The following is a 25569-nucleotide window of genomic DNA, read 5'->3' as shown; positions in this document are numbered from 1 at the left end:
CTTCTTCACGCCCGCCGCAACAACCTCCCGCGACGTCAGCCCGGAAGCTCCCTACAATCAGCAAACAGCTCATAGCACCGATCGGCACCAATTCAGGCGACAGCCTAGTCCCAAGCACTCACCCATCCTTTCGGCAAAGGCGCCCGCGCCATCTTCCTCCGCTAGCTGCCCCACTATCCTCTTCGCATCCCGCTTCAAGGCATCGATTCTGCACGCGCCTCTACGACGACTCCTCCACCTCGCGTCTCTCAACCGCACACGACCCACGAGGCTGTATATAAGCTTCTTGGCATATAAACACACCACAAACGCCATCGGGGAGCTCTTCCCGCCGCGCTGCTGCCCGCCATGTCTCTGTCTATCGAAGAGCTTGACGCCACAGTCCGCGCCTTCTACGAGGGTCGCGGCGAGACTGTACGTACTGAGCGGGACATTAGATGACGATATATGGCAGAGTACAGCTGACATGACCGCCCTTGCAGCAAAAACAAGCTCAAGCTACACTGAACCAGGTAGGCTACCACTATGCTCAGCCTTCCATTGAGCCCGACTGACTTTGATACAGTTCAAAGAGAACCCAGACGCATGGCTTCTCGTGGACAAGATTCTACAAGATGCGCAGTACCCACAAACAAAATGTACGTTTGCATGATATTGGGCTGTGCTGTCGCAACGCTAACATCGGGCAGACCTGGGCCTACAGGTTCTCGACAATGTCATCATGACTAGGTGGAAGGTGCTGCCTCGTGACCAATGTCAAGGTAAGCCTCGCAGGAATGTATCGAGGCCCAGGTACTGACTGCGACAGGTATTCGCAACTTTGTTGTAAACTTCATCATCCAGCTCTCCAACAACGACGATAGTCGCCGCACCGACCGCACCCTCTTGAACAAGCTGAATCTCGTGCTTGTGTCGATCCTCAAGCAAGAATGGCCCCACAACTGGCCGACCTTCATCAACGAGATCATCTCCTCGTGCCATAGCAGCTTGGGCATATGCGAGAACAACATGGTCATTCTGAGGCTCCTGTCCGAGGAGGTCTTCGACTACTCAGAAGAGCAGATGACCTCGTCCAAGCGACGAGAGTTGAAGCAGAGCATGTGCGACGAGTTCACATCCATCTATCAGCTGTGCTCCGAAGTTCTGCGAACAGCGACCGAGGCCTCGCTCATCAAGGCGACTCTCGAGACCCTACTGCGTTTCCTCAACTGGATTCCGCTCGGCTACATTTTCGAGACACCCCCCAGCGGCCAGAGTCTTATTGAGACGCTCCGAAGCCGCTTCCTCGAAGTGCCCGACTTCCGCAACATCACCCTCAAGTGTTTGACTGAAATTGCTGGTCTTCATACCGAGCCCGCATACGACGACAAGCTAGTTTCAATGTTCACGGAGACTCTGACCGCGATCTCGAAGATCATCCCTCTATCACTAGACCTCAAGAGCACATACGCATCCAGCAACAGCAGAGATCAAGAATTCGTGCTGAACCTCGCTCTCTTCCTTACTAACTTCTTCACGATGCACCTGAACGTCATCGAGAACTTAATGAACAGGGACTTCCTCACACACGGTCACTTCTACCTCATCCGGATAAGTCAGATCGACGACCGCGAGATCTTTAAGATCTGTTTGGAATACTGGACCAAGCTTGTCTCAGAGCTCTACGATGAGATGCAGGCTCTGCCAATCACCGACATGAACCCTCTCCTCAACATGGGCATCGCCACTGGCCCTCGTGATTCTAACATGATGGCAAACTACCCGCTGCGCAAGAACAAGTACACAGAGATTCTGTCGAATCTGCGGACTGTAATGATCGAGAAGATGGTCAGGCCTGAGGAGGTTCTGATCGTGGAGAACGACGAGGGTGAAATCGTTCGCGAGTTCGTCAAGGAAAGCGACACTATCCAGCTGTACAAGTCCACTCGAGAGTGCCTTGTCTTCCTTACTCATCTGGACGTAAACGATACCGAGCAGATCATGTCCGAAAAGCTAGCACGCCAAGTCGATGGCTCCGAATGGTCATGGGCGAACTGCAACACTCTGTGCTGGGCTATCGGTTCTATCTCCGGTGCCATGAACGAAGAGACGGAGAAGCGTTTCTTAGTCACCGTCATCAAGGACCTACTCGGTTTGACTGAGATGAAGCGCGGAAAGGACAACAAAGCCGTTGTCGCCAGTAATATTATGTATATCGTTGGCCAATATCCTCGATTCTTGAAGGCGCACTGGAAGTTTCTCAAGACTGTTGTCAACAAGCTCTTCGAGTTCATGCACGAGACGCACGAGGGTGTCCAGGACATGGCTTGCGACACTTTTATCAAGATAGCGAACAAATGTCGGAGACATTTCGTTGCGCTACAACCTGGCGAGACCGAGCCATTCATTGACGAAATCGTTCGCAACCTCCGGAAAATCACCGCCGATCTGTCGCCTCAGCAAGTCCATACTTTCTACGAGGCTTGTGGTTACATGATCAGCGCTCAAGGACAGAAGGGCATGCAGGAACGCTTGATTGCCGACCTCATGGCCTTGCCAAACTCTGCTGTAGGTTCAAGAATATCTCAACTTCGATCTCGCATTGCTAACAAATTGTAGTGGGACAGTATTATTGCTCAAGCAAACCAGAACCCGGCCTGCTTGCAGGACTCCGAGGTCATCAAGATCGTCGGCAACATCATGAAGACTAATGTTGCTGCTTGCGGCTCAATAGGATCCTACTTCTATCCTCAGATCGGCCGGATTTATTTCGACATGCTTACCATGTACCGAGCTAGCTCTCAGCTCATTGACGAAGCTGTTCAGCGAGATGGTAAGTCTTTGCCTGTTTGTAACGATTCTCCCTCTCTGACTCTTCTAGGCAACATCGCGACGAAGATGCCCAAAGTCCGCGGTCTTCGGACCATCAAGAAGGAGATCCTCAAGCTTATCAACACTTACGTGGAGAAGGCTGACGATCTGGAGATGATCCACAACAACATCGTGCCCAAGCTGCTCGAGGCTGTTTTGATTGACTACAAGAACAACGTGCCAGACGCCCGAGAGGCAGAGGTTTTGAATGTTATGACCACGATCATCAACAAGCTACATGTACGTTGGAGACCCGGTCTGAGCAGACACATGGTTGGGCTCGCTCAGGTGGACTATGAACATCGCTGACTATAACGAACAGAGCATGATGGAAGATCAAATCATCAACATCATGGACAGCGTTTTCGAGTGCACCCTCGACATGATCAACAAGGACTTCTCTGAATACCCTGAGCACCGTGTCGAGTTCTTCAAGCTTTTGCGAACGATCAACCTCCGATGTTTCCCCGCCTTGCTGAGGCTCGACGCCCGTTCGTTCAAGTTCGTTATCGACTCTTGCATGTGGGCCAGCAAGCACGACAACCGCGAAGTTGAGAGCGCTGGTCTCTCTATGTGCTTCGAGCTGGTCTCCAACATGGCCGATACCGATCCGCAGACCTGCAACTCGTTCTTCCAGACATTCTTCACCACCATCTTGCAGGATGTCTTCTTCGTCGTTACCGACAGCGACCACAAGGCCGGCTTTAAGTCCCAGTCGATGCTGCTGGCCAAGATGTTCTGGCTCGTGGACTCCGACAAATTGCAGGGCCCAATATACACATCGCCAGACATGGCTCCCGCGGGTACATCGAACCGCGAGTTCCTGCGAAACTTTGTTGGTAACCTGCTGGCGACAGCCTTCCCCAACCTTCAAACGTAAGTGACACGCGATACATGTACTTTACTCTGCTAATTAGACCCAGTGCTCAAATCGCATCGTTCATCGATGGTCTCTTCGCCACTAATTCCGACCTCAACCGTTTCAAGATCATTCTCCGCGACTTCCTCATCTCACTGAAGGAATTCTCCGGAGACAACGCTGAGTTGTTCGCGGAAGAGCGCGAGCAGGCGGCAACCAAGGCAAAAGAGGAGGAGCGTGAGCGAGCTATGAAAGTTGGTGGGCTGTTGAAGCCGTCTGAGATGGACGACGACGAGTTGTGACTGAACGTCGAGTTGGACGCGAACATCGCCACACGCACACCATTCGATCTAAAAAACAATGCCAAGACAGACGAGGCACCCCACCGCAGAAATTCAGCTGACCTCGACGGATGGGACTTCTATGGTCTCTGACGGGGAGGAATATGATGGTCGTGTCGTGTCGGCTCAAGGAAGGCCGCATCCGCTGCGCATTGTGATTTTCAACAAGTACTTGGTTTCTTACAAGCGGTCTAATACCCTATAGACCTTTTGCAGCTCGTTTGGGGCATGGACACATAGCTGGCTTGGAGTTGGCCCGGTTTAGCTTGCAGATGGAAAAGTATAGGGGGGCATTGCAGGGAAAAGGACATCCTGGTAGCGACGCCACGTGGGCGAAGAATAGAAACCATATGCATATTTGGTTAATACAATTCTGCTCTTGGCATACGTGATGAATGTAGAAAAGTCTGTCCTCATACAGCTGCAACGGCCCGGCCCATTCCTGATGCAAGCTGGTCGTCGTCTCGAGTCGCCTGCAAGATGACGACGAGTGTCAAGCCCGCACCGTCCTCCCGATCTCAATACCTTGCCGTTCCGAGGAGATCCTGCGTCAAATGTCGATCGAGCTTTCAGCCACAGGTTCATTTACACTAAATAGTCCGAGGTAGCAGTCGTTGTGGAGCCTTGCACCTCTCGTCGTCGTCAACTATCACCAGTGCGGTTCATTCCGTCCGCGGTTAAACTTCCCAGCCGAGGCTAGCGGGGTGGTGGCTGCGACCTCAAAATCGATCATTGGCCCCTCTTCAGCCTTCACAGCACCCGCCTAGGGTTCGGCAGCGTATCCACTTTCACCAGCTCCCCTGCCCCTGCCATGACTAGCGACTGAGTAAGAATTGCTCTCCAGCTCTCGCTCTCTTGCGCGTGGCGGATCTGCGGCCTCTCATTCGTCGGTTTCTTACAACCTCTCAACGACATGGGCACATCTTCTCACAGCCATTGTATGCACCGTCTCGTGGCCCTCTGACAATGACCCCTCCGCATCATAGCACAGTCTGGACCCTCATTCGGCAACTTGCAAGTTTCTGCTAATTCCTCGTGCGGCATAGGCCTACGCGAGCCAACTGCAATCCGTTGATTCATCCGCCGTGAGGCAGGTCCCTGCTGCACGCTTGGGGTGACTTCACTTCTTGATTCTTCTACCAACGACGCACGTCCGTTGCCAAACCTGCCACCCACCCAGGAGCCTCACCTCTTTTTGTTACTTTTTCTCCGACCCGCTACCGAATAGGCGCCCTTTGACGACCACACACCTGTCATCGCCCCTCGTGTATGGTTAGTCCTGCATAGCAAGGCTTACCGGGATTGTCGCTTGTGCATCACTGCGCATTGCCGTTAAGGCTCCGAGAATACCGCAAGAGACTTTCTTTCTACTGCTGGCACCATGTACGTTTTGCTACTCATATGGAGACTCTAGACCCCCGCCCACTTGTCGTGTTGAAGAAGACAGCCTCATCGACCAGTCTCGCATCCAAAGAAGACACAACTGACTCAGCACGTTTTACCAGGAAGTTTGGCAAGCACATTCAGAAACGGCAATTGGAAATTCCAGAATATGCCGCCAGTTTTGTGGACTACAAGGCGCTCAAAAAGGTGCTCGATCTGTCCGTGACTATTTCGACCAGTAGCTGATATATTGCAGCTCATCAAGAAGCTGAGCGCTACGCCCGTAATACCTCCGCTTGGAGACAGCAGCCATGGCAGCGACAGTTTGGATCCGCAGACTTCACTGCAGGCGAACAAGGCCACATTCTTCTTCCGAGTGGTACGAACTGTTGAACATTTGCGTGAGCTCGCATCTCATTTGATTAATAGGAACGTGAACTTGAGAAAGTCAATAAATTCTACCTGCAAAAGGAGGCTGAGGTATGCTTGTCTTATGCGCCGCCATGAAAATTGCTCACAGTGATGTTAGTTACGCTTACGGCTCTCCACCCTTCTTGACAAGAAGAGGGTGATGCAGCAACATCCACATTCCGTTTCCAAGACGTCGTCGCGATACGTTGCTCTTGAAGAGGGACTAAAGCAGTTTAGCATGGACCTAAACAAACTGGAGGTGATTGGTCTGCATGCAGCCAGGGATCGCCAAAGCTAACCTGACTCAGCAATTTGTCGAAGTGAACGAAACAGCCTTTTCCAAGATCTTGAAGAAGGTTTGGCACCACCTCCTTACCTCCTACCACAGCCATGCTAACGTCGCTAGTGGGACAAAACCTCCAAAGTAGGCCGTTACCTCCTGTGCTTTCATCGACGATGGCTGATATGATGCCAGTCAAGGGAAAAGCAGCTCTACCTCGCAAGGGCTGTCGAAGTCCAACCATGCTTCAATCGAGAAGTCATCAGCGTCTTGTCCGATCAAGCAACCCAAGCTATCCTTGACTTCTCAGGATGGGCAGAAGGCGAGGGGATGCAAGCACCCCTCGCAGCAGCAGAGCCCCGAGTGTCCGAACCTGCGTTTGAAGCACGAATCGAGCTCGACAACCAGTTCATCCAAGCCATCAACACCGCAAACTCCGTCAAGATCCAAGAATGTCTTGCGCGCCTATCAACTCTGCCCGATGCACGCGAACAGGTCTCCCGAGCGTTCCTCGGTACAGTCTATGACGCGCCTGAAGCTGCGCTGAAGATGCTCCTCGACTCAAATCTGGTCAACTTGAACCAAGAAGACGAGATTAACGAGCGGAATTGCCTACACAAAGCCGCGATCAAAGGCCGCCTGGAAGTTCTGAGGCTCGGACTCGCGAACGACGTCGATGTGCATATGACTGATGTGTATGGTCGATTGCCATTGCACTATGCGTGTATGCATGGATACGTTGAATTGGTTCAAGAGTTGATCAACGCAGCTCCAGAGACTGTAAACTTCCGAGACCAGGACAGCTTCACACCCCTCATACACGCGATCGTTCACTCAAAGCTCGAATGCGTACAGCTGCTTTTGGAAAGCGGTGCCGACATAACGCGACTCGGTCCAGGAGAGCATGTGCCGTTGAACCTTGCATGCCAATACGCTTCTCTTGAGGTGCTTGAGCTGCTTCTGAAGCGATCTGCTGAGATGCTTCCAGACGCAGAAGGACTTTATCCGCAACATCTCGTCGCGCGATCTGGAAAAACACCGGAGATGCTCCTCATGCTACAGAAGTATGGAGCTAACCTCGACCAACCAGACAAGCTGTACCAGTGGACGCCGTTGTTTCACTCGGCAAGCGAGGGGCATGTTGAATGTCTCCAGACCCTGCTGCAGTGCGGCGTCGACGTGGACATTGTGGATGAGAAAAGGTTATCCGCTATGTATTATGCGACATGGGAAGGCCACCTTGAGTGCATGCGACTTCTAGCCTCCAGAGGACGTGGAGTCGGGCTGATGACACAGAAGCAGACATCGCCGCAAATAACGTCCCAGAGCATGTCGAGCTCCATGCCTGCCCCCATGGACCTCGAAGGCGACATCGAAGGCATTCCCGAGTTTATCCTGCCACCACCGATTATACCGTTCCGAAGATATGGTCATAATTTCCTAGACACGAAAACGTTCGTCGTGATCAACTTCGAGAAAGTCGGAAAAGACGCTATCCGGTTCTACGATGAGCAAAAGTACCCGGCGGCAAGGCTCACCATATCCTCCAAGAGTTCGGATCTTATACCCAGGAATATACTCCTGCCCATACAAGACGAGTTCAAGGTCATCTCTTTCCAGATTGAGAATATTGACAATTTCTCGATTGACTTCGATGTATACCCAACCATCGGATCGAAAGTTATTGCGCGCAGCGTAGCTTCCTCGAAGGTCTTCACGGATCGTTCAAAGAGTACGGGTAGATGGCATCTAGAGCTCTTCGACCCCAGGCTTCGCTCGATCGGTCGCGCAACGTTCGACTTCCAGGTTGTCAAGCCTTTCCACGGTATTCCGTTGGAAATTACGCACTTCGCTACGTACTGGAAAGCAACTAGCCAACTCGACTCACAACCTCACACTCTCATCACGGGCTCGAGCCTGTCTGGAGACTACGTACGCCTCTTTGTGCAGTTGACAGCCGATGGTATTCCTGTGCTATACCCGCGCTGGAAGATCAACTACCAAGGATTAGAGGTGCCTGTCAACATCCTCACGTACGAACAGTTTGCTGCGATCGGCGCCCATCAGAACGCTGTGACTGCGGCACAATTGGCTTCTACATTGAGCAACGCCACTTCAAACGACATTCCCATGATCTACCAGGCTTTGGCTTCCTCCTTCATTACCCTCAAGGAAGCTTTGCACCTACTGCCAGCGCACATCCATGTAGAGCTACATGTGCTGTTCCCGTCGCGGCTAGAGGAGGAGCAACTCAAGCTCGGTCCCACGCACGACATGAACGAGTTTGCTGACAGGATACTGACGATCGTATTCGAGCATGCTCGGCTACTTAGGGAGCAAGGTGCTGGTGAGATTGACGGCACATTGAGGAGCGTCCTTTTCAGCTCCTTCAACCAAGACATCTGCACCGTCTTGAACTGGAAACAGCCAAATTGTAAGCCTACTCTCTTGTGTGATCTGGCATAGACTGACAGTACACCTAGACCCAATACTTCTTTGCAATGAGCTCGGCGCGGATACCCTTCAAGCTCCGTCAGGCCCCACGCACGTCGTCCGGAGTAGCGGTCGCACAACTACTTCGGTCAAAGAAGCGGTGCAGATTGCGAGAGACAACAACTTTATGGGGTTGATTTGCAGCTCACGCTTGCTAGTGAGTACCACCTCCTTACGTTGACGTAGGACGGGCATACTAACGAAATCCAGGCACTCGCACCTGCGCTCATTGAGTCGATCAAGACCGCCGGACTTGTTCTCGTCACCGATATCACCGATTCTCCCGAGGATGGCAGTGGCCAGTCGAAACCCGCAGTCGCGCAGCCTCGAAGGCAAGCAACACCTGACGGCGTGGACGGATACTTGCGTGGGAATGGCGTGTTGTGCTTCAACGAGACGGTCGATATGTAGGGCATGCGACAGTCTGCGACGCAAACATCGTAGATCCCAAGGATATAGTTCAATGAGAAAGGAAGATTGGGTCAAGGTGGGAGGATATAACGTTTTTGTCACGTTTTCGCAATGGTTTCCTAGAGGGTGGAGAAAGTGAGGATTAGAAGGATGATCACATCAAATCTCGGAAGTGTGAAGGCGTTCGCGAAAATCTTGATGCGTTTATTTTCGATAAGGAGGTCTACTATGGACGCGAGAGGTAGTAATTGTGATGGTGGTGTAGTGATTTCGCTGACACCAATTCTCCGTCCTGTCGATGATGTCATTCCTAGTAACACGACCAATTAACATTGAATCTAGTAGTCTGATTAGTTGTGTGAGTGTATGTGCATTTAATTCTAGCTTCCAGCATTTCGAGGTCATGCACTCAAGTTGGTTTGCACTGCATAACATTCTGAAGACTACTGTGGTAGCTTCAGCGTGTATCGATAAGTTCTCGACCATTCCGTCATTGGCATGCATGCATGACCAGGGTCCGACGCTAGAACCACCATTGATCGAGAAAATGTCGGAACGACGACACCACTCGCGCCGGGAGATCGCCTCCCACGATTCACCACCTTGCGATAATTAATTACGGAGCACAGTACAGTATCGACTTGCCCTGTGCTTCAAAGTCGTTCACCATGCGATGATGTCGGCGTTGTACTCCTTCTCCCCGCTGCTTCGCCGAAGTGCGTGGACGTGCCGAGCATGTACCCAAGCGGTCACACAACCGAGTTTGGTCGCGAGTAGGATTCAGGGAGAGAGGGGGTTTGCGGGGACGGTGAGGAGTGCGGCAAAGAGCCCAATTGTCAATGCGACGGAGACGAGTGCTAGAGCTCCTGCCAGTGCTGCTGGAGGGGCGGGCGGATCAAATGGCAAATCTGGACCGAAGAGCAAGAGGCGGAGAAGACTGGTGATTGCCGGAGGAGTCTTTACGGTTGGCGCTGCGGCTGTCACTCTGAGCGACGATGCGAAGCATGCATACACGGCGACGAAGAGGAGCTACAGAGTGCTCGAGACGCTGGTGTTGAACATCAGGGAGTACGTATGCTCTATCTATGTATAGGAAGAGAAGTAGCTAACGGCAGTCATGTATAGCTACCGCACTGTCCTTAAGCGCGACGACGACCCCGACTACACCGAGATGCTCAAAGCATGCCACCTCCGCTGCGCCAAACGCACGCTCCGCGCCCTCGAGAAGAACGGCTCGATATTTATAAAACTGGGTCAGCATCTGAGTAGCATGAACTACCTGCTGCCAAATGAGTGGTGCGACACGTTTATCCCGCTGCAAGACAAGTGCCCGATCTCCTCACTGGAGTCGATAGAGGAAATGGTGCTAAGCGACACGGGACTCAGTATATCTGACTACTTTTCAGAGTTCTCACCATTGCCTATTGGCGCTGCGTCGCTGGCTCAAGTACATATTGCGAGGATAAAAGAGACGGGGCAGAAGGTTGCGGTCAAGGTGCAGCATCCTGCGCTGGATGAGTGGGCGAAGCTCGATTTGGCGTTGACGACGTTTTCGTTTTCGACACTCAAGTACTGGTTCCCAGAGTACGATTTGACGTGGCTGTCGGATGAGATGGAACTGTCGCTTCCCCAGGAATTGGACTTTAATCTGGAAGGCAAGAATGCTACCAGGGCGAAGGAATACTTCGCACACGTCAAGGATGTGCCGGTAGTCATCCCGCAAGTTCTCTGGGCGAAGCGCAGGATCTTGGTCATGGAGTATGTTGCTGGCTGTCGTCCCGACGATCTCAAGACGTTGGACGCGCAGGGTATTGATAGAGATGAAGTCTCCGCTGCTCTGGCGCGAATCTTCAACGAGATGATTTTCGGCAGAGACGCCCCGCTACACTGCGACCCTCACGGTGGCAACATCGCGATCAAATACAACCCCAACCGCCGCGGCAAAGCGAATTTCGACGTGGTACTGTACGACCACGGACTCTACCGCGACATTCCACTACACCTCCGCCGGAGCTATGCAAAGCTCTGGCTCGCGGTCCTCGACGCTGACGAAGCGGGCATGCGCCAATACGCCTACGAGGTCGCTGGAATCGGCGAGGAGCATTTCCCGCTCTTCGCATCCGCCATCACGGGCCGCGATTACACCGTGCTCGCCAAGAAAGAGGGCAGTGTAGGCGGCGTCACGACGAGCAGGACGAATGAGGAGAAGAAGGTGATTGGCGATGCGCTTGGCGAGGGCATGTTGGAGAGTTTGATTCAGCTGCTGGGGCAGGTACCGAGGGTTATATTGCTTATTCTCAAGACGAACGATTTGAGTAAGTCTCGCTGCCCTCAAGCATGATTATGAGACTAACGTCACGCAGCGCGATCTCTAGATGAAGGCCTACACACGCGCCAAGGTCCCCTGCGCACATTTCTCATTCTCGCACGATACGCATCACGCACTGTTTATGACGAGGCGCTGGACAACCTCTCTGGAAGCATACTCTGGCCGTGGAATCTTTTTACGTGGTTGGGCGCATGGAGTAGACATATGAGGGTCGAGCTGCAGCTTAGCTCGTACGAGACGTATCTTAGGCTGAGGGCGCTGCTGGGGTATGAGAAAATTGAGGTGGGGAATAGTTTTAGGGAATAGTGATGGGGGGGGGGATGGTGGTAATAGACAAAAGTCAATATTCCGGACCGAGTAGAGACGCGATGTGGTCTGACATGGTGAGGACGTATGCACCCCTGACTGGGATGCGGAGGGTGGTTGCATGTGTAGATGTGGCTGTGCGAGAGATACGTGAATTGGCCCAATAATTCGGAAAGCGCGATAAGACATAATTATCTCGCAGGTTCAAGAACAGTTGCTCTATGCTGCTATCTCAACTCATTACAGAGAAAATGTACGCCTCCAAGTCGGATACAGCGGATCATGCGGAAGATTGGGATGTGGGAACTCTTAGCGTTGCAAGTCGTGGCAAGATGAAGCTGACAAGAGGACATAAGCTTTGGCGATGATGATATGATATCCTACGACATGCTATGTGTATTGTATGATGCAGCTCATGTGACTTGGCAGAGGGGTAACATGAGACAACCGAAAGAAACATGAAGAGATTTGAAGACGTTTCAAGGCGCAAATAAAATGTTCCGTCGAGACTTTTGTGGTGTGGTTGCGGGCAGGGGACGTCATCGATTGCTTGTGTGGGCAGAGCATGATGGGAACACGCGTACGTTATTTTCGGCAACAAGTATGGCTGGCACACTTGGGAACGCGCAGTTGATTGCACCGAATCAAGCTTCCCGAGACGCTCAGTTCTCAGCATCAGGCACATCGGATCCGGCGTTGAGTTGGGCCAAGATCGCATTCGTTCGGTGGGGCAAGCTGCAAGCGCCAAGGCAGCGAGAAGCGCAGGCACCTTGGACAGCTCCAGCGCCCGCGCCCGCGCCCGCGCCCGCGAGCAACAGAAAAGAGGGAAGACGCAGGATTGCACAGCGATTGCTCAGGATTGCATAATCGCGCAGGCCCCAGCAGCGTCGAGTGGCGGCCCTTTTTCGTCGGCCAGCATCCCGAGAGCGCGCGCTCGCCGCCTTTGTAACGGGGCGCACGGTTCGTCCCTCTCGCAAGCACAGCCTCCTCCACCCAAGCCCTCGATCATCACGCCCGCCGCAGCAGCCCTGGGGTCTGCCGACGTAACCAGCAACCACGCCCAGAGTGAGACGCCCACAACACCACGGCGAGCTCTGAGAGCCGCACCTCTCCCGCCCTCCCCTCCCCTCCCCACCACAGCGTCTGCCCGCACATAGGCCGCCCATCTGCGCATCATGGACGGCGCGGGACAGCCCAACTTGCGCATTACCAGTGCGTCCTGCCGCGACGATGCGCCGCTCTGAGCTGAACGACAGGGACTGACACTGCATAGTTATTGCCGCCGACGGCCTCTACAAGCGCGATGTGTTCCGTAGGTGCTGCAGCCGTGAGACTGCGTGACATGCCACTTACAGGTGCCGCACAGGATTCCCGGACCCCTTCGCCGTGGCCACGATCAATGGCGAGCAGACGCGCACGACGAGCGTCATCAAGAAGACGCTGAACCCCTACTGGAACGAGAGCTTCGACATGTACGTCACGGGAGTGCTGCGAGTCCCGCCGCGCTGCAGCGACACAGGCTAACACGCGCAACAGGCGAGTCAACGAGGAGAGCGTGCTGGCCGTCCAGATATTCGACCAGAAGAAGTTCAAGAAGAAGGACCAGGGCTTTCTGGGTGTCATAAATGTCCGCATCGGCTCCGTCATTGACCTGGACGCGGGCGGCGATGGTATGTCGTCCACTCGTCCACTCGTCCACTGATCGGCACGACGTCAGGCACAGGACTAACGTTACCACAGAGATGCTTACCCGCGACCTCAAAAAGTCAAACGACAACATGGTCGTGCATGGCAAGCTCATCCTTAACCTCTCCACTAACCTGGCCACCCCCATCAGCCAGGGCACAGCCAACGGCGCCCGTCCCACGGCATCCCCGCACCCGTCCGTGAGTGGGCCCGCAGTGAATGGTGCCTCGACGCCGCAGCAGTCGACCCAGAACCTACATCCCGATGCCTTCCCCGGCCAGGCACGACCGCCCGTTGCTGCGCAACCCCCTGCCCACCGTCTCAGCGCGACCTCGGTGCCGTCGACCGCTGCACCCCCAATGTCGGCGCCCAATGGAGCTCCGCCGCAGAACCGGCCAAACGGCGGCGCATACAGTGCCTTTGAGGACGACCGAGGGCGGCTACCGAACGGCTGGGAAAGGCGCGAGGACCATCTGGGCCGTACCTACTACGTCGACCACAACACCAGGCAGACAACCTGGATACGGCCAGGCGCAGGATTCAGCCAGACGGACTCGCAGAATGCCATGGCCGCGCAGACCCAGCAGGAACGCACCCGGCATCAGAATCGTATGCTGCCGGAAGACCGCACTGGAGCTAACTCACCCACCCTCACTGACCGTCAGCCATCACCCCCAGCGGCTGGGTCTGCCAGTGCAGTGAGCATGATGGCCACAGGCGCAACCACTGCTGGAACAGGAGAACTTCCGTCGGGATGGGAGCAAAGACACACTCCCGAGGGACGGCCCTACTTTGTTGACCATAACACGCGGACAACGACATGGGTCGACCCGCGCCGACAGCAGTACATTAGGATGTATGGCGGCCAGAGTGCAAATGGCAGCACAATCCAGCAGCAGCCCGTATCTCAGCTCGGACCACTACCATCAGGATGGGAAATGCGACTTACCAACACAGCACGAGTATACTTCGTCGACCACAACACGAAGACTACCACATGGGACGACCCGAGGTTACCGTCTTCGCTCGACCAGAATGTGCCCCAGTACAAGCGTGATTTCCGCCGCAAGTTGATCTACTTCCGATCGCAACCAGCACTGCGCATAGTTAGTGGACAGTGTCATGTCAAGGTGCGACGAACCCATATCTTCGAGGACTCGTACCACGAGGTTATGCGGCAAAGCGCTGCAGACCTGAAGAAGCGACTCATGATCAAGTTTGACGGTGAAGACGGTCTGGATTACGGAGGTCTTTCCCGAGAGTTCTTCTTCCTGCTTTCCCACGAGATGTTTAACCCCTTCTACTGCTTGTTCGAGTACTCCGCACACGACAACTACACGCTGCAGATCAACCCGCATTCTGGCATTAATCCCGAGCATTTGAACTACTTCAAGTTTATTGGACGAGTTGTTGGTCTGGCCATTTTCCACCGCCGCTTTTTGGACGCGTTTTTCATTGGGGCTTTCTACAAGATGATTCTCAGGAAGAAGGTTTCGCTGCAGGATATGGAGGGTGTGGATGCGGATTTCCACAGGAATTTGGAGTGGATGCTGTGAGTTCGCGTGACAGCTTAGGAAAGATGTGAACTGACAAGATGCAGGAACAACGACATTACTGACGCCCTTGAGTTGACATTTGCCACAGACGACGAGCGCTTTGGTGAGACTGTCAGCATTGAGTTGAAGCCAGGCGGTGAGGAGATTGAAGTCACAAACGAGAACAAGGGCGAATACGTCGAGTAAGTGCCATCTATCGAAGTGACCAATCGACATGCTAATCCATATAGGCTTATCACGGAGTGGCGGATTCAGAAGCGCGTCGAAGAGCAATTCCAGGCCTTCATCGCCGGCTTCCACGAGCTCATCCCCGCCGACCTAGTCAACGTCTTCGACGAGCGCGAGCTCGAACTGCTCATCGGCGGTATCGCCGACATTGACGTCGAAGACTGGAAAAAGCACACCGACTACCGCGGCTACACTGAAAACGACGAAGTTATCCAAAACTTCTGGAAGTGCATCCGCAGCTGGGACGCCGAGCAGAAATCGCGCCTGTTACAGTTTGCAACCGGTACTTCGCGTATTCCCGTCAATGGATTCAAGGATCTGCAGGGAAGTGATGGGCCTAGACGGTTTACGATTGAGAAGGCCGGCGAGCCGAACCAGTTGCCGAAGTCGCATACTTGGTACGTTGAAATGAGATTGAGTGGACGTGGAGTGGATACTAACGATGAGATAGTTTCAATCGTCTGGATTTACCCCCGTATAAGACGTTCGAGGCGCTTAATCAGAAACTCACCATTGCGGTGGAGGAGACGGTTGGGTTTGGACAGGAGTAAATGCAGAAGGAAAGGAAGGAAGGAAGCAGTTATGTACAAAAGACGGACATGAAAACAACTTTGTCAGAAGAAAGTAAAGCGGTTTTTGGAGCGGCCAAGTGGAATTCGTATATGGAAATGGGAATCCTTGTTTAGGAGCATTCTTTCCTCTGAAAGATGTCTCTTTTGCCTGGTCATTGTATTGCGACATGTATAGGCGTTTATGGGGGGTTTGTAGGATGTGGATAAGTGAATGAATCGAAAGGCTGGCGTGGGTTGTTTGAATTGATGGAGTTTGGTGTGAGATGAAGGCAGTGAAGAATTAAGTGAAGTTTCTGGTGTGTGTTTGGACGTGTTTCTCTTTCTTCGGGGCATTAGCTGTTGCACCCAATCATAGCAAACCCACGCCGCAATACGCGCCGCTCATCACTCTGCGTTGCCTGACTCCGTGAGGAAAGCAGTTGCAATCATCTAACCTTCCCACCACGATAGCCAACGTGGATCTCTGCACTCGTCGACCGCCATTATGAATCAAGGGCCTCCGCCGCCGCTTCCGCCTCCACCTGCGCCGTCTCTACTGCCTTCACATCCTTCACCTCCCTCTTCTCGTCAAGAAGTCTCAAAGCCGATACCAGATACTACAATGCAGCCGTCACCACCACCTCCTCCTCCACTCCTGAACACGCCATTAAGCACGGCGGACCCGGAATCTCCACCATCGCCACCACGTCCCGTGTCATCCTGGATGCCCACCAAAGCGCAAATGTATGAGGCTTTCAAAGGCTTGAGAGTGGACGAATTCGGCCGCGAATTCCGCCCCTTGCACATGTTCTTCTACGGCTCACTCATGGACCCCGACGTCCTCCAGGCAATTCTCAACTTGCCAGACCTCCCGACAATGCAGCCTGCCACCATCACGGGCTACCGTATCAAGATGTGGAGTATATATCCTACTCTGGTACCTAGTAGCAGCTCTGAGGGCGGAAGCGTAAAGGGAATGCTGTGGGAAACGACCTCGGACAAGCAGATCGAGCGGTTGGCGGCTTACGAGACTGCTGCTTACAAGTCGGAGGAGTGTGAGGCGGTTTTGACAAGTGGAGAGGTGGTCAAGGCGTGTCGGACTTTTTGTTGGGCGGGACGGGGGGATAGTCGGGAACTTGAAGAAGGCAGTTTCGATCTCGAATGGTATCAGAGGTGCTTCAAGCCTTCTGTGATGAGGCGGCGCGAGACAAGTTCGTGAGCAATGGTTTGGAAGCAGGGTGTGGAGAGCGGGCAATCGTGGGTTCGATTGAGGTGGAATATAAATGCGTCGTCGAAATTAGTTTCTGGTCTCGAGAGATTTGTGCAAGTGTGTTTGAACACAGAGGAAGATGTCGCCGGTTTGCGATGTCACTGGAATGTGTCCAGGCTTTCCTGGAATTTTCCAAGAATCGTTGCACACATTGCAGGAACGCATTGGGAATTAGGGGAAATACTTTTCAGAGGTACCGTGAGCTGTGCCACACGTGACATATACGAGGCGCGTCTGTAGTAAGGCACACAGGATGTCTCACCGAGATAAGTCATCATGCAATCAGGTAGGTATTCAGTCCATTCAGGGTGAAAAAGATATGTTAGGGAATGAGATTCCGGATAGGGATGACGTAGGTCAATGATTGAGGTCGTGTAGGAGATGCAAAGCTACCTAGGTAGCTGTTATGATAAAAATGGGCGCTCTTTTTCTTTGCGGCAGCAACATCTGTTACACATCTGTCTCGTTCATTTTGCAACAGTGGCTGCTCAGGGTTCCTTCCAAGGTTATTACGCCACGTGACAAAAGATCGCTAGACCTCAGCCTTCCGAGTTGCTGCAGCCTGATGACCTTCTCCAACTTCGCGACATCATTCGGGGAAGGACAAGCTTGCTTCTTGAGCTGCACAGTCTGCGCGTACCCTTTTCTTCATGATTCATTGCGACAGCTCGCCGGCAATCCACCAACATGCGCCTTCTGCGCCTTGAAGGTGACGATGGGTTCAGCCTGGTCGAATTCTTCGGCAGTGACTTACCGCCATACGCCATTCTGTCACATACTTGGGGAGCGGACCGGGATGAAGTCACCTTTCGAGACTTGACAGAGGGTACAGGCAAGGAGAAGGCCGGTTATCGCAAACTTGCCTTGTGCAGAGACCAGACTGCGAAAGACAATCTCGAGTACTTCTGGGCAGACACTTGTTGCATCGACAAGTCTTCTAGCGCTGAGTTGTCGGAAGCTATCAACTCGATGTTCGCTTGGTATCGTAAATCTGTCGTCTGTTATGCGTACCTGTGGGATGTTGTGGATAAACCGCCATGTGGTGCAGAAGACACGAATCGAAATGCGAAAGAGTGTGTATGTACACCTGAGAACTGGACGAATAGCCGCTGGTTCAGTCGAGGCTGGACATTGCAGGAACTCATTGGCCCAAAGGCCGTAGAGTTCTACTCCAGAGACTGGAGCATGATCGGAACAAAAGCCACACAGTCAAAACGCATCTCACAGCGAACGGAAATTCCGGAGCGTATATATTAAACGGCGATAGTCTGCACTCTTGCTCTGTAGCTCAAAGGATGTCATGGGCCGGCGGCCGCAGTACCAAAAGAGAAGAAGACGAAGCCTACTGCCTCCTCGGAATCTTCGACATGAACATGCCATTGATATATGGTGAAGGCAAAAAGTCGTTTGTTCGTTTACAGCTAGCAATCTTGGACCAGGAAGAAGACTACAGCATCCTTGCTTGGTCCCGTATGAAAGATGACAATTCATTGACAGGGCTACTCGCGTCTTCTCCTCTAGACTTCTCCACGAAGACTCATTCAGGCACTCGAAAGACAAATCGAAGGAGACCTCAAATTCCCAAGGTATCGTATACTAAATCCACGGCAAGAGCATTCTTTCGAAGGTGGGTGCCGCAGAGCAATCTGCCAGCACTTTTGGCAGTACCTTACTACCGTCTGCTCAACACGGATTACGAATCTTTACAGTCATATGTACCTTCCAGAGCCGGCTTGAGAACCGGTGAAAAACTTCCTGATTGCATTTCAGTGAAAGTCCCAAGTGTACCAGTGCGAGCGACTAGCCGAGGTCTTCACCTTTCTCTACCAGTCAGAATGTCAGATGATCCAAAGGTTCATTCGATAGCTTGGATCTACTGTATCTATCAAGGCCGCCTTCTCTGCATCCTACTACGACAAAGCGACTCCACAGTCTTCGCCCGACATTCTCCTACATGGCTATTCACCGTTGATGCCAAGTTTTTGAAGGAATTTGAGATGCAAGAGGTTTACTGTCACGTGTCTAGTCCAGTCATTCCAATGGGAGGTATAAGTGGCTCGTCACATGTCTTCCACATTGGTCTGGCGGAATTAGGCAAAACTGAAGAGGCAGCAGAGATTCGCAGAATCCGCAAAGAGTCGAGCAAGAACAGAACGAAGATTACAAAAATCCGGGCGCTCATCAGCGACCTTCGACACATCGATCCAGCCAATGTGACCGTGCTTGATCGAATAGATGTATGGTGGTTGGACCGCCTCAAGATCTACATAGAGGACAAAACAGCAAGCTCCTGGAATTGGGCGCCATTGCAACCTCCCCGACGGCCGTGCACAACAGATTTGTGGCATCTGGAATGGAAATGTGTAAGCTGAACATGTTCTGATGGGCCAATTGTGGCATCGTGGGTTAACTTTGGGATAGATATGCGGCGAACAAAAATGGGCCCAAACTCGCAAGAGTTTCGCTCAAGGCGTGTTGCGATTAATAGCACAAACAAGCGATAAACGGCCCCCGATTGACGCATTCAAGTCTCCAAATGTATTGCTGCTTGGAGACGGGCGTGTGATAGTTCGGAGAGCTCTACACGAATCCACTCCCGCTGAAACCTTTCATGCCTTGAGAAACAAGTACTTCCAAAATCGCGGAGTTCTGCGTCGTATCTTTAGTGTGTGCAAATATTCACGTGGTGAATTTATAGAGTTCAGCGATTTTAGCGAAGTGACCGATAAGGGGCAACTTGGGTGGGGATTGGAGGTTCGTGAGGAGTTTTCACTGGTACGTGTTCTTTTGGCCGCGCTCGTGGCTCCGTTCGCTTTCTTCGTGATTGGGTTTAAAAATTGGAACATTCAGAATGCTTCAATACCCCTGATTACCTCGTTAGGATTATTGACAACATTAATTTGGGCGATTGGAGGGGCCGTTGAGAGGTATTCAATATAGGTCTAGAGCGCCAAGTTAGTGCATACCGCAACAGTTTATACTGAGTTAAAGACGCTTGAGAAATTGGGACATTGGTTTTCAGCTCAGATGTCTTCAGTGTTGAACACGGTTTCGTCGTTAGGTACATAGGGACACGAAATGGGACGCTCTGATCTCATTGTTAGCTCGGCAAAGCTTTCCCTCTCGCTGGAGGCTGTTACTATCATGTCTCCTAGGAAATATTGGATGTCTTATGAGTTTACTGGAAGCGTCATAGTTCACTCGCGCACAATGTTGCGCAGGCAGAAGTTGGATCACCCCGAGCGCCCTGTCTGGACATCATAAGAAGCCCAACACTTCCCACTTGCATTATAGCACAACTCACGACTAGATCTACTACAACCCCAACTCGACTATCAACCTCATCTGTACTTCTTACTGCAAGGAAGTTTGAAGCACAGGCTTGAAACTTCACCACTCACACCCCTGGACACTCAAACGTTACCCCAACTTCCTTTCCCTCAACCAGGCTTCAAGGAAGATATGACCAACGCCCAAGACATTTCTTCCAAGCAAGCACACCACAACTCAGTGCGTACGTCGCGCCCAACGACTGCGAAACATGACGAGCAAGCGGAGCTTTACAAAACTGCTAACGAAGCTTACGCCCGCAACCGCCATCTACCATTTCTCGTAACACACGATCATAGCCGACCTTCAACAGAACCCGTAACCCGTGTGCCGTCTAATTTCGGATGGAAGTGGAATACAGTTGAGATTAGGAGTGAGATCTGGGCGGGATGGCCATGGGATGTTGTTGGGAGGGAGGAGAATCACTATCTGGATGTTATTGAACGAGTTGGGAAGGTAAAGACTGCTGTGGAGGCGGCAGAGGCCGAGGAGGCGGAAGTACCAAGAGCAGCGGAAAATCATCATGGCGCTTTCCATATGCGGGAACCAGGTGTGGAAGCATATGACACTCCACCTCAGACTGGTAAATCGCCCACTCCAAAAAGAAAGCACGTCGAACCATCCCCTTCCACTTCTTCACATGTTGCGGTGAAGAAGTAGAAGACACTCCATCTACCACAGGATACAGTGTCGCTGGATGTGTACTACCCGGAACTTCCACAGCTCGACCCTTCGTCTGGGGCTAGCTTCTTAACAATCCCGGATGAAGAAGTCCCTGAACTTGCTGATGCGAACACTGAAGACGAAGGAATCACTGAAGTTGTAGAGCCGAGCTTCTCGACGGCAGCGCAGGATGAGGAGACGGTTAGAGTTGAAGATGATGCAGGCGATAAATCGATCCAAAATCCGCCCCCTGGGGCGGCTTTGACGAGTTCAGAAAGCGCAAGTGGAAGCAGGCGCCGATGAGCTGGAAGCGTGCTACGTTCGCGCTTCGATATTCTTCACATAAAGCACCTGAGTTGGAGACAGTGCCAGGAGCCCAGAATGAAGGGAACGGTTAGGTAACCACTCACGAAGGTCACGACGCGGTTTACGGCGAGGACCATTGGTAAAACGGTAGAGATGGAGTGTGGGTGATGATTTTGAACGATGGCGGGAAGTAGACACATGTGATCGTCACGGATATGTATGATGATATTTCAATTCATGCTTGGCACAATTCGTTGGGTAATTTCATGTTTCGGAAGCAGTGCGCGTGCACGTGTCTTGCCTGGTTTATTATTTTATCAGTCAAGATGCTGGCATCACATGCGCGAAATAAGATGTAATGGAATGTATGTGCAATTTTAGGAAGTATATTACATTGAAAGATTGGTTACGGAAACGACTAGAATATCCTATGAGACTTCATCTGTCCGCTTGCGAGTTTTAGGAAACACCCCGGGATATATAAACGAAAGAAAAATACAACACGTCAACAATTTTAAGCCTTGAGCTCGTTCTCCGCAGCAGCTTCGTCGCTGCTTCGGTGGCCGTTGTGCTTGGGCGCTCCGGTTATGCTCTCGGTGCCCATATCCCAGTCCATGGCCAAGTCCTCAAGGGTGCGGCGCTTGGTCTCAGGAATCAAGAGAGTGGTGAAGATACCAGCGAACATGAATGCGGAGAAGATCTGCATGACGTGGTTGAGCCATGGGCTGGCGTTGTCCTTTGTAGCGCCGCGGGTACGGAGGGGAGCGATAGCGCCCTGAGCGATGATGGAACCAATCTTGCCAGAACCGGCAGAGATACCGTGGGACGTTGAGCGGTATCGGGTCGGGAAACACTCGCCGGGCACAATGAAGGTTGTCGTATTGGGGCCCCAGTTGAAGAACAGCTGGATCAAGACATAGATAGCCATCATGCCGTGGCCGCTGATGTGGTGGTAGGCGAAACCCCAAATCAAGAAGAGGATGGTCAGGAAGACGAATCCGATCAGCTGGAGAGGCTTGCGGCCTACAGTGTCGATGGTGGCAACGGCGAGCCAGTAACCAGGGATAGCACCAGCGCAAATCAAGATACAGTTACCAGCTGCGAGGTTGTAGAGCTTGTGGTAAACCGTGGCACCACCTCCGTAGCCGATAGCCTGGAGGACGGTGGTGCTGTTGAGACCGAGACCGTAGAAAGCGACATCGAGGAGCAACCAAGACATGGCGGTTCCGAACAGAATCTTGCCGTTCTTGAGCTTGCCGTAGAAGCGGAAGAAGTCGGACCAGGAAGCCACGGGGACCTCGAGCTGTTGGACCGATTGACGACGAGCAGCCACCTGGAGAGCCTCATCAGGGTGGCCCTCACCTTTCTGCCCGGAAATGTAGTGCTTAACGTCCTCGTTCGCCTTCTCGACGTCACGAGCAACGTCGAAAGTGTAGCGCGGGGTTTCAGGAATGGTGAGACGGAAGTAGAGTGCGATACACGCGGGAACGATACCGATACCGATTAGGGCACGCCACATCTTGTCGACGGCAATCTGGCAGTCGCCAGTGCACTTGCCGTAGGCGGTGGCCTGGTTGAGTTTGCCCTTGAAGCCAGTAACGAGGCAGACCATGACGACGGCTCCACCGAGCTGTCCGAAACCCTGCATGGCGAACACGGCACCCATCATAGCACCACGCCACTTAGTGGTCGCGAACTCAGAGGTGATGATGGATGAAAGAGGGTAATCACCACCGATTCCTGAAATCTGTTAGCATACGGAATGGCAAGCCAGTCACACAAAAAACATACCGATACCCATGAGAACACGCCAGAAGATGATCAGTCCAACGACCGAAGTACCGGGACCAGGGCCAACCAGAGATTGAGCAAGAGTGGCAACGATGATAAGGATCAACTCAAGACCGTACATCTTCTTACGGCCAACGATATCAGCAAGCGCACCGAATCCGACCTGGCCAATGACAGTACCGGCCGAGGTGGAGAGCTTGATTGCAGTATCTTGTGGTGTTGTGAGGGCGCCCTTGTGGTATACGATACCCAACATGATCGTCAAGAGCGACACGCAGAAGATGTCGTACGAGTCTGTGAAGAAACCTGTGCCGGCGACTAGAATGGCGCGAATGTGGTACCAGCCGAAGGGCGCCTTGTCGATTTCCGCGAGCGCAAGACGACGGCGCTCATTTGGGTCTTGGATGTGGGCAAAATCCTGTCACAATCAGCATATTGCGCAAACCTCAGCATCGACAGAAAGCTTACATTGTTGAAGTTGTGGAAGGCACTGTTACCTCTCCGCGGTCTTATTAACAGCCAGTCATGGTGAAGCTTTGCCGAGACAATGCCTAGAAAGTCAAGATTTTAGGCGAGGGCTTGTCTGTCGTTGATGGACAAAGGAAGCCGGGGACACTTTGGAAGTTATATATCCGAGCATACATGCCAAAGCGCACATGCTTACTGCGGTGCTGCTTACCTGTATTTCCGGCAGCCAATAGCGATAGCCCCTCGACGCACGCAGCTAGAATTTGACATGCCGGCGCGGGCTCGCCGTGGATACCTACCTACACGCAAAACAAACTCGCACTCATTCACCAGTGGACAGCATCTGTCGCAAGCCCAGGCCGCCACAGCGATTCTTAGTTGCTTGCGGTCGCGGAGCCGTCATCTTCTTTGGGTGCGTGGGGCAGGTGTGGTGAGGTTGGGGTGTTTAGGGGCTGTCACCCCCAGTTTCAACCAATGAAGGCCCCACGTGGTGCGCTACCACAACGCTAAGATCACGTCTGGAACATCTTCTTTCAACCACACGCCGCCTGGAATGGCACGGTTCGACGCTTTTTCGCCCTATCCAGAAGCTTGAGTTGCTTGCATTGGCTTGGTATGATATTGTGGCTTGCAAATCAGTCGACTGATTGAAAATACCGATACGCTACCTTCGAAAAGCTGATCCTTGCGTCTCGAGTCCGCTAACGTTGCTCAACAATGGCAGCATGATGCTCTCGTTGCATCGGAGCTGATCCTATGGCAAGGCAAACCTGTGATCCTTCACCGACGGCCTAATCTGTTGTCCACAGCGCAGGTTTTCGCCCTGTGTCGGTACATTCGGTCCCTTCGTACCGCCAGTCTGGTCCAGTCTAATTGCTTACCTCCCGTCTATTGGACGGAGTTGCCGCAAAACGAAGGGTCATCGTGGCACTGTTGCCGGAGACTGTCTGCCATCTCCATCGATTGGGTGGACCTAGGATCCATAGCGAGACTGCAGTTGCATGCAAACAGGAGATGAGTAGATCCTGGCGAGCGTCTCAGTGAACATACTGCTCGTCTATGTCTGTGGCTTGCTCAACTCAGCGATCGAAGACTTGGACCCATGACCTGAAGTCTGTCCGATTACCAAATTTGAAAAGCACTATTGCAATTTTCCGTTCGAGAACCTCAAATTATCACCAGTCATCGCATGACCTCCAGGATCCGAACAAACATCCCTGGTAGTGGAGCTTTCTAGTGTACTGCAGGGCACGATTACGGTTCCGACCACCAGGTCTCGCGGGTACTGCGGTGCGCCAACACGCGAAAGAGCCGAGCAACAATAGCCCTGCTTCTACACCGTAGATCTGAAGTATTGTTTTTCATGGCTCGAGCGAAAATCTCAGAAAATCTCATGATCAAGGCACCTCCATGACGAGAGCCTCTCTTGGCATCGACCTCGGCTTGGGGACTCCATCGCATGCGGCACCAAGCTTCATCGGCGTTTGCACCATTCACGTCTGGCACCCCTTGCACGTTGTGGTAGATCACTGATAAGGGACACCCAAATACCATCACTATGATGCTTGAAGATCTCCAGATCTCCAGATCTTCCTAGAAGCAGATCATAGCATACCACCATTACAAAGACGTCCCAACTACGGCTGATCGACTCTTACCGGCCTTTATCCGGTCCACACATCGATCTTCGTCAACGTGCCGCTATCGAGCTTAAACAGTACAGCCACGATAACCAAGACGTCTTGGCAAATGCTAAAAGTCGTGGAGTTCGACCTGGTCTACCACTGTATTATCACGCTTGGTATATCATGCCAGATGGATCGACGCTAACTCACCGGTGTTGTCTGCACCTGCCAGTGCAAACGAAAAGCATTATGGGCAACATTTCAGTACCATTAATCTGGGCTGCAGGACTCTCGAAAGCTTCACAAGATTTTGCGCATCTCACACTCCATGAAGGATGCACTGACGACGACCATAACACAAAAAAAAACTTCGGAGAGGGAGCAGAAGATAGCCTTTCTGAGCATTGGCAACTTCGCAACCGCCGGCATAGC

The 25569-nt window shown here is 52.5% G+C and overlaps 12 protein-coding genes across 12 annotated transcripts; 8 read left to right on the top strand and 4 right to left on the bottom strand.

Moving 5' to 3' along the window:
- Positions 1 to 348: 348 nt before the first annotated feature.
- Positions 349 to 4030, top strand: SNOG_05103 (hypothetical protein; the record flags this gene model as incomplete). The annotated part of the gene is made up of 8 exons (XM_001795461.1): positions 349 to 414; positions 566 to 638; positions 690 to 761; positions 809 to 2547; positions 2647 to 2812; positions 2861 to 3094; positions 3117 to 3726; positions 3774 to 4030. The coding sequence occupies 8 exons, from the start codon at positions 349 to 351 to the stop codon at positions 4009 to 4011; spliced, it is 3198 nt and encodes a 1065-aa protein (XP_001795513.1). The 3' UTR covers positions 4012 to 4030.
- A 1421-nt stretch (positions 4031 to 5451) lies between these two features.
- Positions 5452 to 8590, top strand: SNOG_05102 (hypothetical protein; the record flags this gene model as incomplete). The annotated part of the gene is made up of 5 exons (XM_001795459.1): positions 5452 to 5640; positions 5690 to 5812; positions 5863 to 5913; positions 6123 to 6200; positions 6320 to 8590. 5 exons carry the CDS (start codon positions 5452 to 5454, stop codon positions 8588 to 8590), a joined length of 2712 nt encoding a protein of 903 aa, XP_001795511.1.
- On the bottom strand, positions 5969 to 6236 carry SNOG_05101 (hypothetical protein; the record flags this gene model as incomplete). Its single annotated transcript, XM_001795460.1, has 2 exons — positions 5969 to 6067; positions 6144 to 6236. 2 exons carry the CDS (start codon positions 6234 to 6236, stop codon positions 5969 to 5971), a joined length of 192 nt encoding a protein of 63 aa, XP_001795512.1.
- A 1555-nt stretch (positions 8591 to 10145) lies between the features above and the next one.
- On the top strand, positions 10146 to 11369 carry SNOG_05099 (hypothetical protein; the record flags this gene model as incomplete). Its single annotated transcript, XM_001795458.1, has 1 exon — positions 10146 to 11369. The coding sequence occupies one exon, from the start codon at positions 10146 to 10148 to the stop codon at positions 11367 to 11369; it is 1224 nt and encodes a 407-aa protein (XP_001795510.1).
- Positions 11370 to 12158: 789 nt separating this feature from the next.
- On the top strand, positions 12159 to 12820 carry SNOG_05098 (hypothetical protein; the record flags this gene model as incomplete). Its single annotated transcript, XM_001795457.1, has 2 exons — positions 12159 to 12243; positions 12294 to 12820. 2 exons carry the CDS (start codon positions 12159 to 12161, stop codon positions 12818 to 12820), a joined length of 612 nt encoding a protein of 203 aa, XP_001795509.1.
- Positions 12821 to 12838: 18 nt separating this feature from the next.
- On the top strand, positions 12839 to 15950 carry SNOG_05097 (hypothetical protein; the record flags this gene model as incomplete). The annotated part of the gene is made up of 8 exons (XM_001795456.1): positions 12839 to 12875; positions 12937 to 12990; positions 13030 to 13151; positions 13183 to 13337; positions 13387 to 14901; positions 14950 to 15087; positions 15136 to 15531; positions 15585 to 15950. The coding sequence occupies 8 exons, from the start codon at positions 12839 to 12841 to the stop codon at positions 15682 to 15684; spliced, it is 2517 nt and encodes an 838-aa protein (XP_001795508.1). The 3' UTR covers positions 15685 to 15950.
- A 35-nt stretch (positions 15951 to 15985) lies between these two features.
- On the bottom strand, positions 15986 to 16188 carry SNOG_05096 (hypothetical protein; the record flags this gene model as incomplete). The annotated part of the gene is made up of 2 exons (XM_001795455.1): positions 15986 to 16041; positions 16140 to 16188. The coding sequence occupies 2 exons, from the start codon at positions 16186 to 16188 to the stop codon at positions 15986 to 15988; spliced, it is 105 nt and encodes a 34-aa protein (XP_001795507.1).
- Position 16189: 1 nt separating this feature from the next.
- On the top strand, positions 16190 to 16903 carry SNOG_05095 (hypothetical protein; the record flags this gene model as incomplete). The annotated part of the gene is made up of 1 exon (XM_001795454.1): positions 16190 to 16903. The coding sequence occupies one exon, from the start codon at positions 16190 to 16192 to the stop codon at positions 16901 to 16903; it is 714 nt and encodes a 237-aa protein (XP_001795506.1).
- Positions 16904 to 17641: 738 nt separating this feature from the next.
- Positions 17642 to 19326, top strand: SNOG_05094 (hypothetical protein; the record flags this gene model as incomplete). Its single annotated transcript, XM_001795453.1, has 2 exons — positions 17642 to 18200; positions 18242 to 19326. 2 exons carry the CDS (start codon positions 17642 to 17644, stop codon positions 19324 to 19326), a joined length of 1644 nt encoding a protein of 547 aa, XP_001795505.1.
- A 1090-nt stretch (positions 19327 to 20416) lies between these two features.
- SNOG_05093 (hypothetical protein) lies at positions 20417 to 21250 on the top strand (the record flags this gene model as incomplete). Its single annotated transcript, XM_001795452.1, has 3 exons — positions 20417 to 20468; positions 20598 to 20867; positions 20973 to 21250. The coding sequence occupies 3 exons, from the start codon at positions 20417 to 20419 to the stop codon at positions 21248 to 21250; spliced, it is 600 nt and encodes a 199-aa protein (XP_001795504.1).
- A 517-nt stretch (positions 21251 to 21767) lies between these two features.
- SNOG_05092 (hypothetical protein) lies at positions 21768 to 23702 on the bottom strand (the record flags this gene model as incomplete). The annotated part of the gene is made up of 3 exons (XM_001795451.1): positions 21768 to 22993; positions 23045 to 23443; positions 23687 to 23702. 3 exons carry the CDS (start codon positions 23700 to 23702, stop codon positions 21768 to 21770), a joined length of 1641 nt encoding a protein of 546 aa, XP_001795503.1.
- A 564-nt stretch (positions 23703 to 24266) lies between these two features.
- Positions 24267 to 24435, bottom strand: SNOG_05091 (hypothetical protein; the record flags this gene model as incomplete). The annotated part of the gene is made up of 2 exons (XM_001795450.1): positions 24267 to 24371; positions 24394 to 24435. 2 exons carry the CDS (start codon positions 24433 to 24435, stop codon positions 24267 to 24269), a joined length of 147 nt encoding a protein of 48 aa, XP_001795502.1.
- Between the last annotated feature and the right edge of the window lie 1134 nt (positions 24436 to 25569).

The sequence above is a fragment of the Parastagonospora nodorum genome (genome assembly GCF_000146915.1).
Source record: "Parastagonospora nodorum SN15 chromosome Unknown scaffold_7, whole genome shotgun sequence".
NCBI lineage: Eukaryota > Fungi > Ascomycota > Dothideomycetes > Pleosporales > Phaeosphaeriaceae > Parastagonospora > Parastagonospora nodorum.
This window is presented reverse-complemented; position numbering and strand designations above follow the sequence as displayed.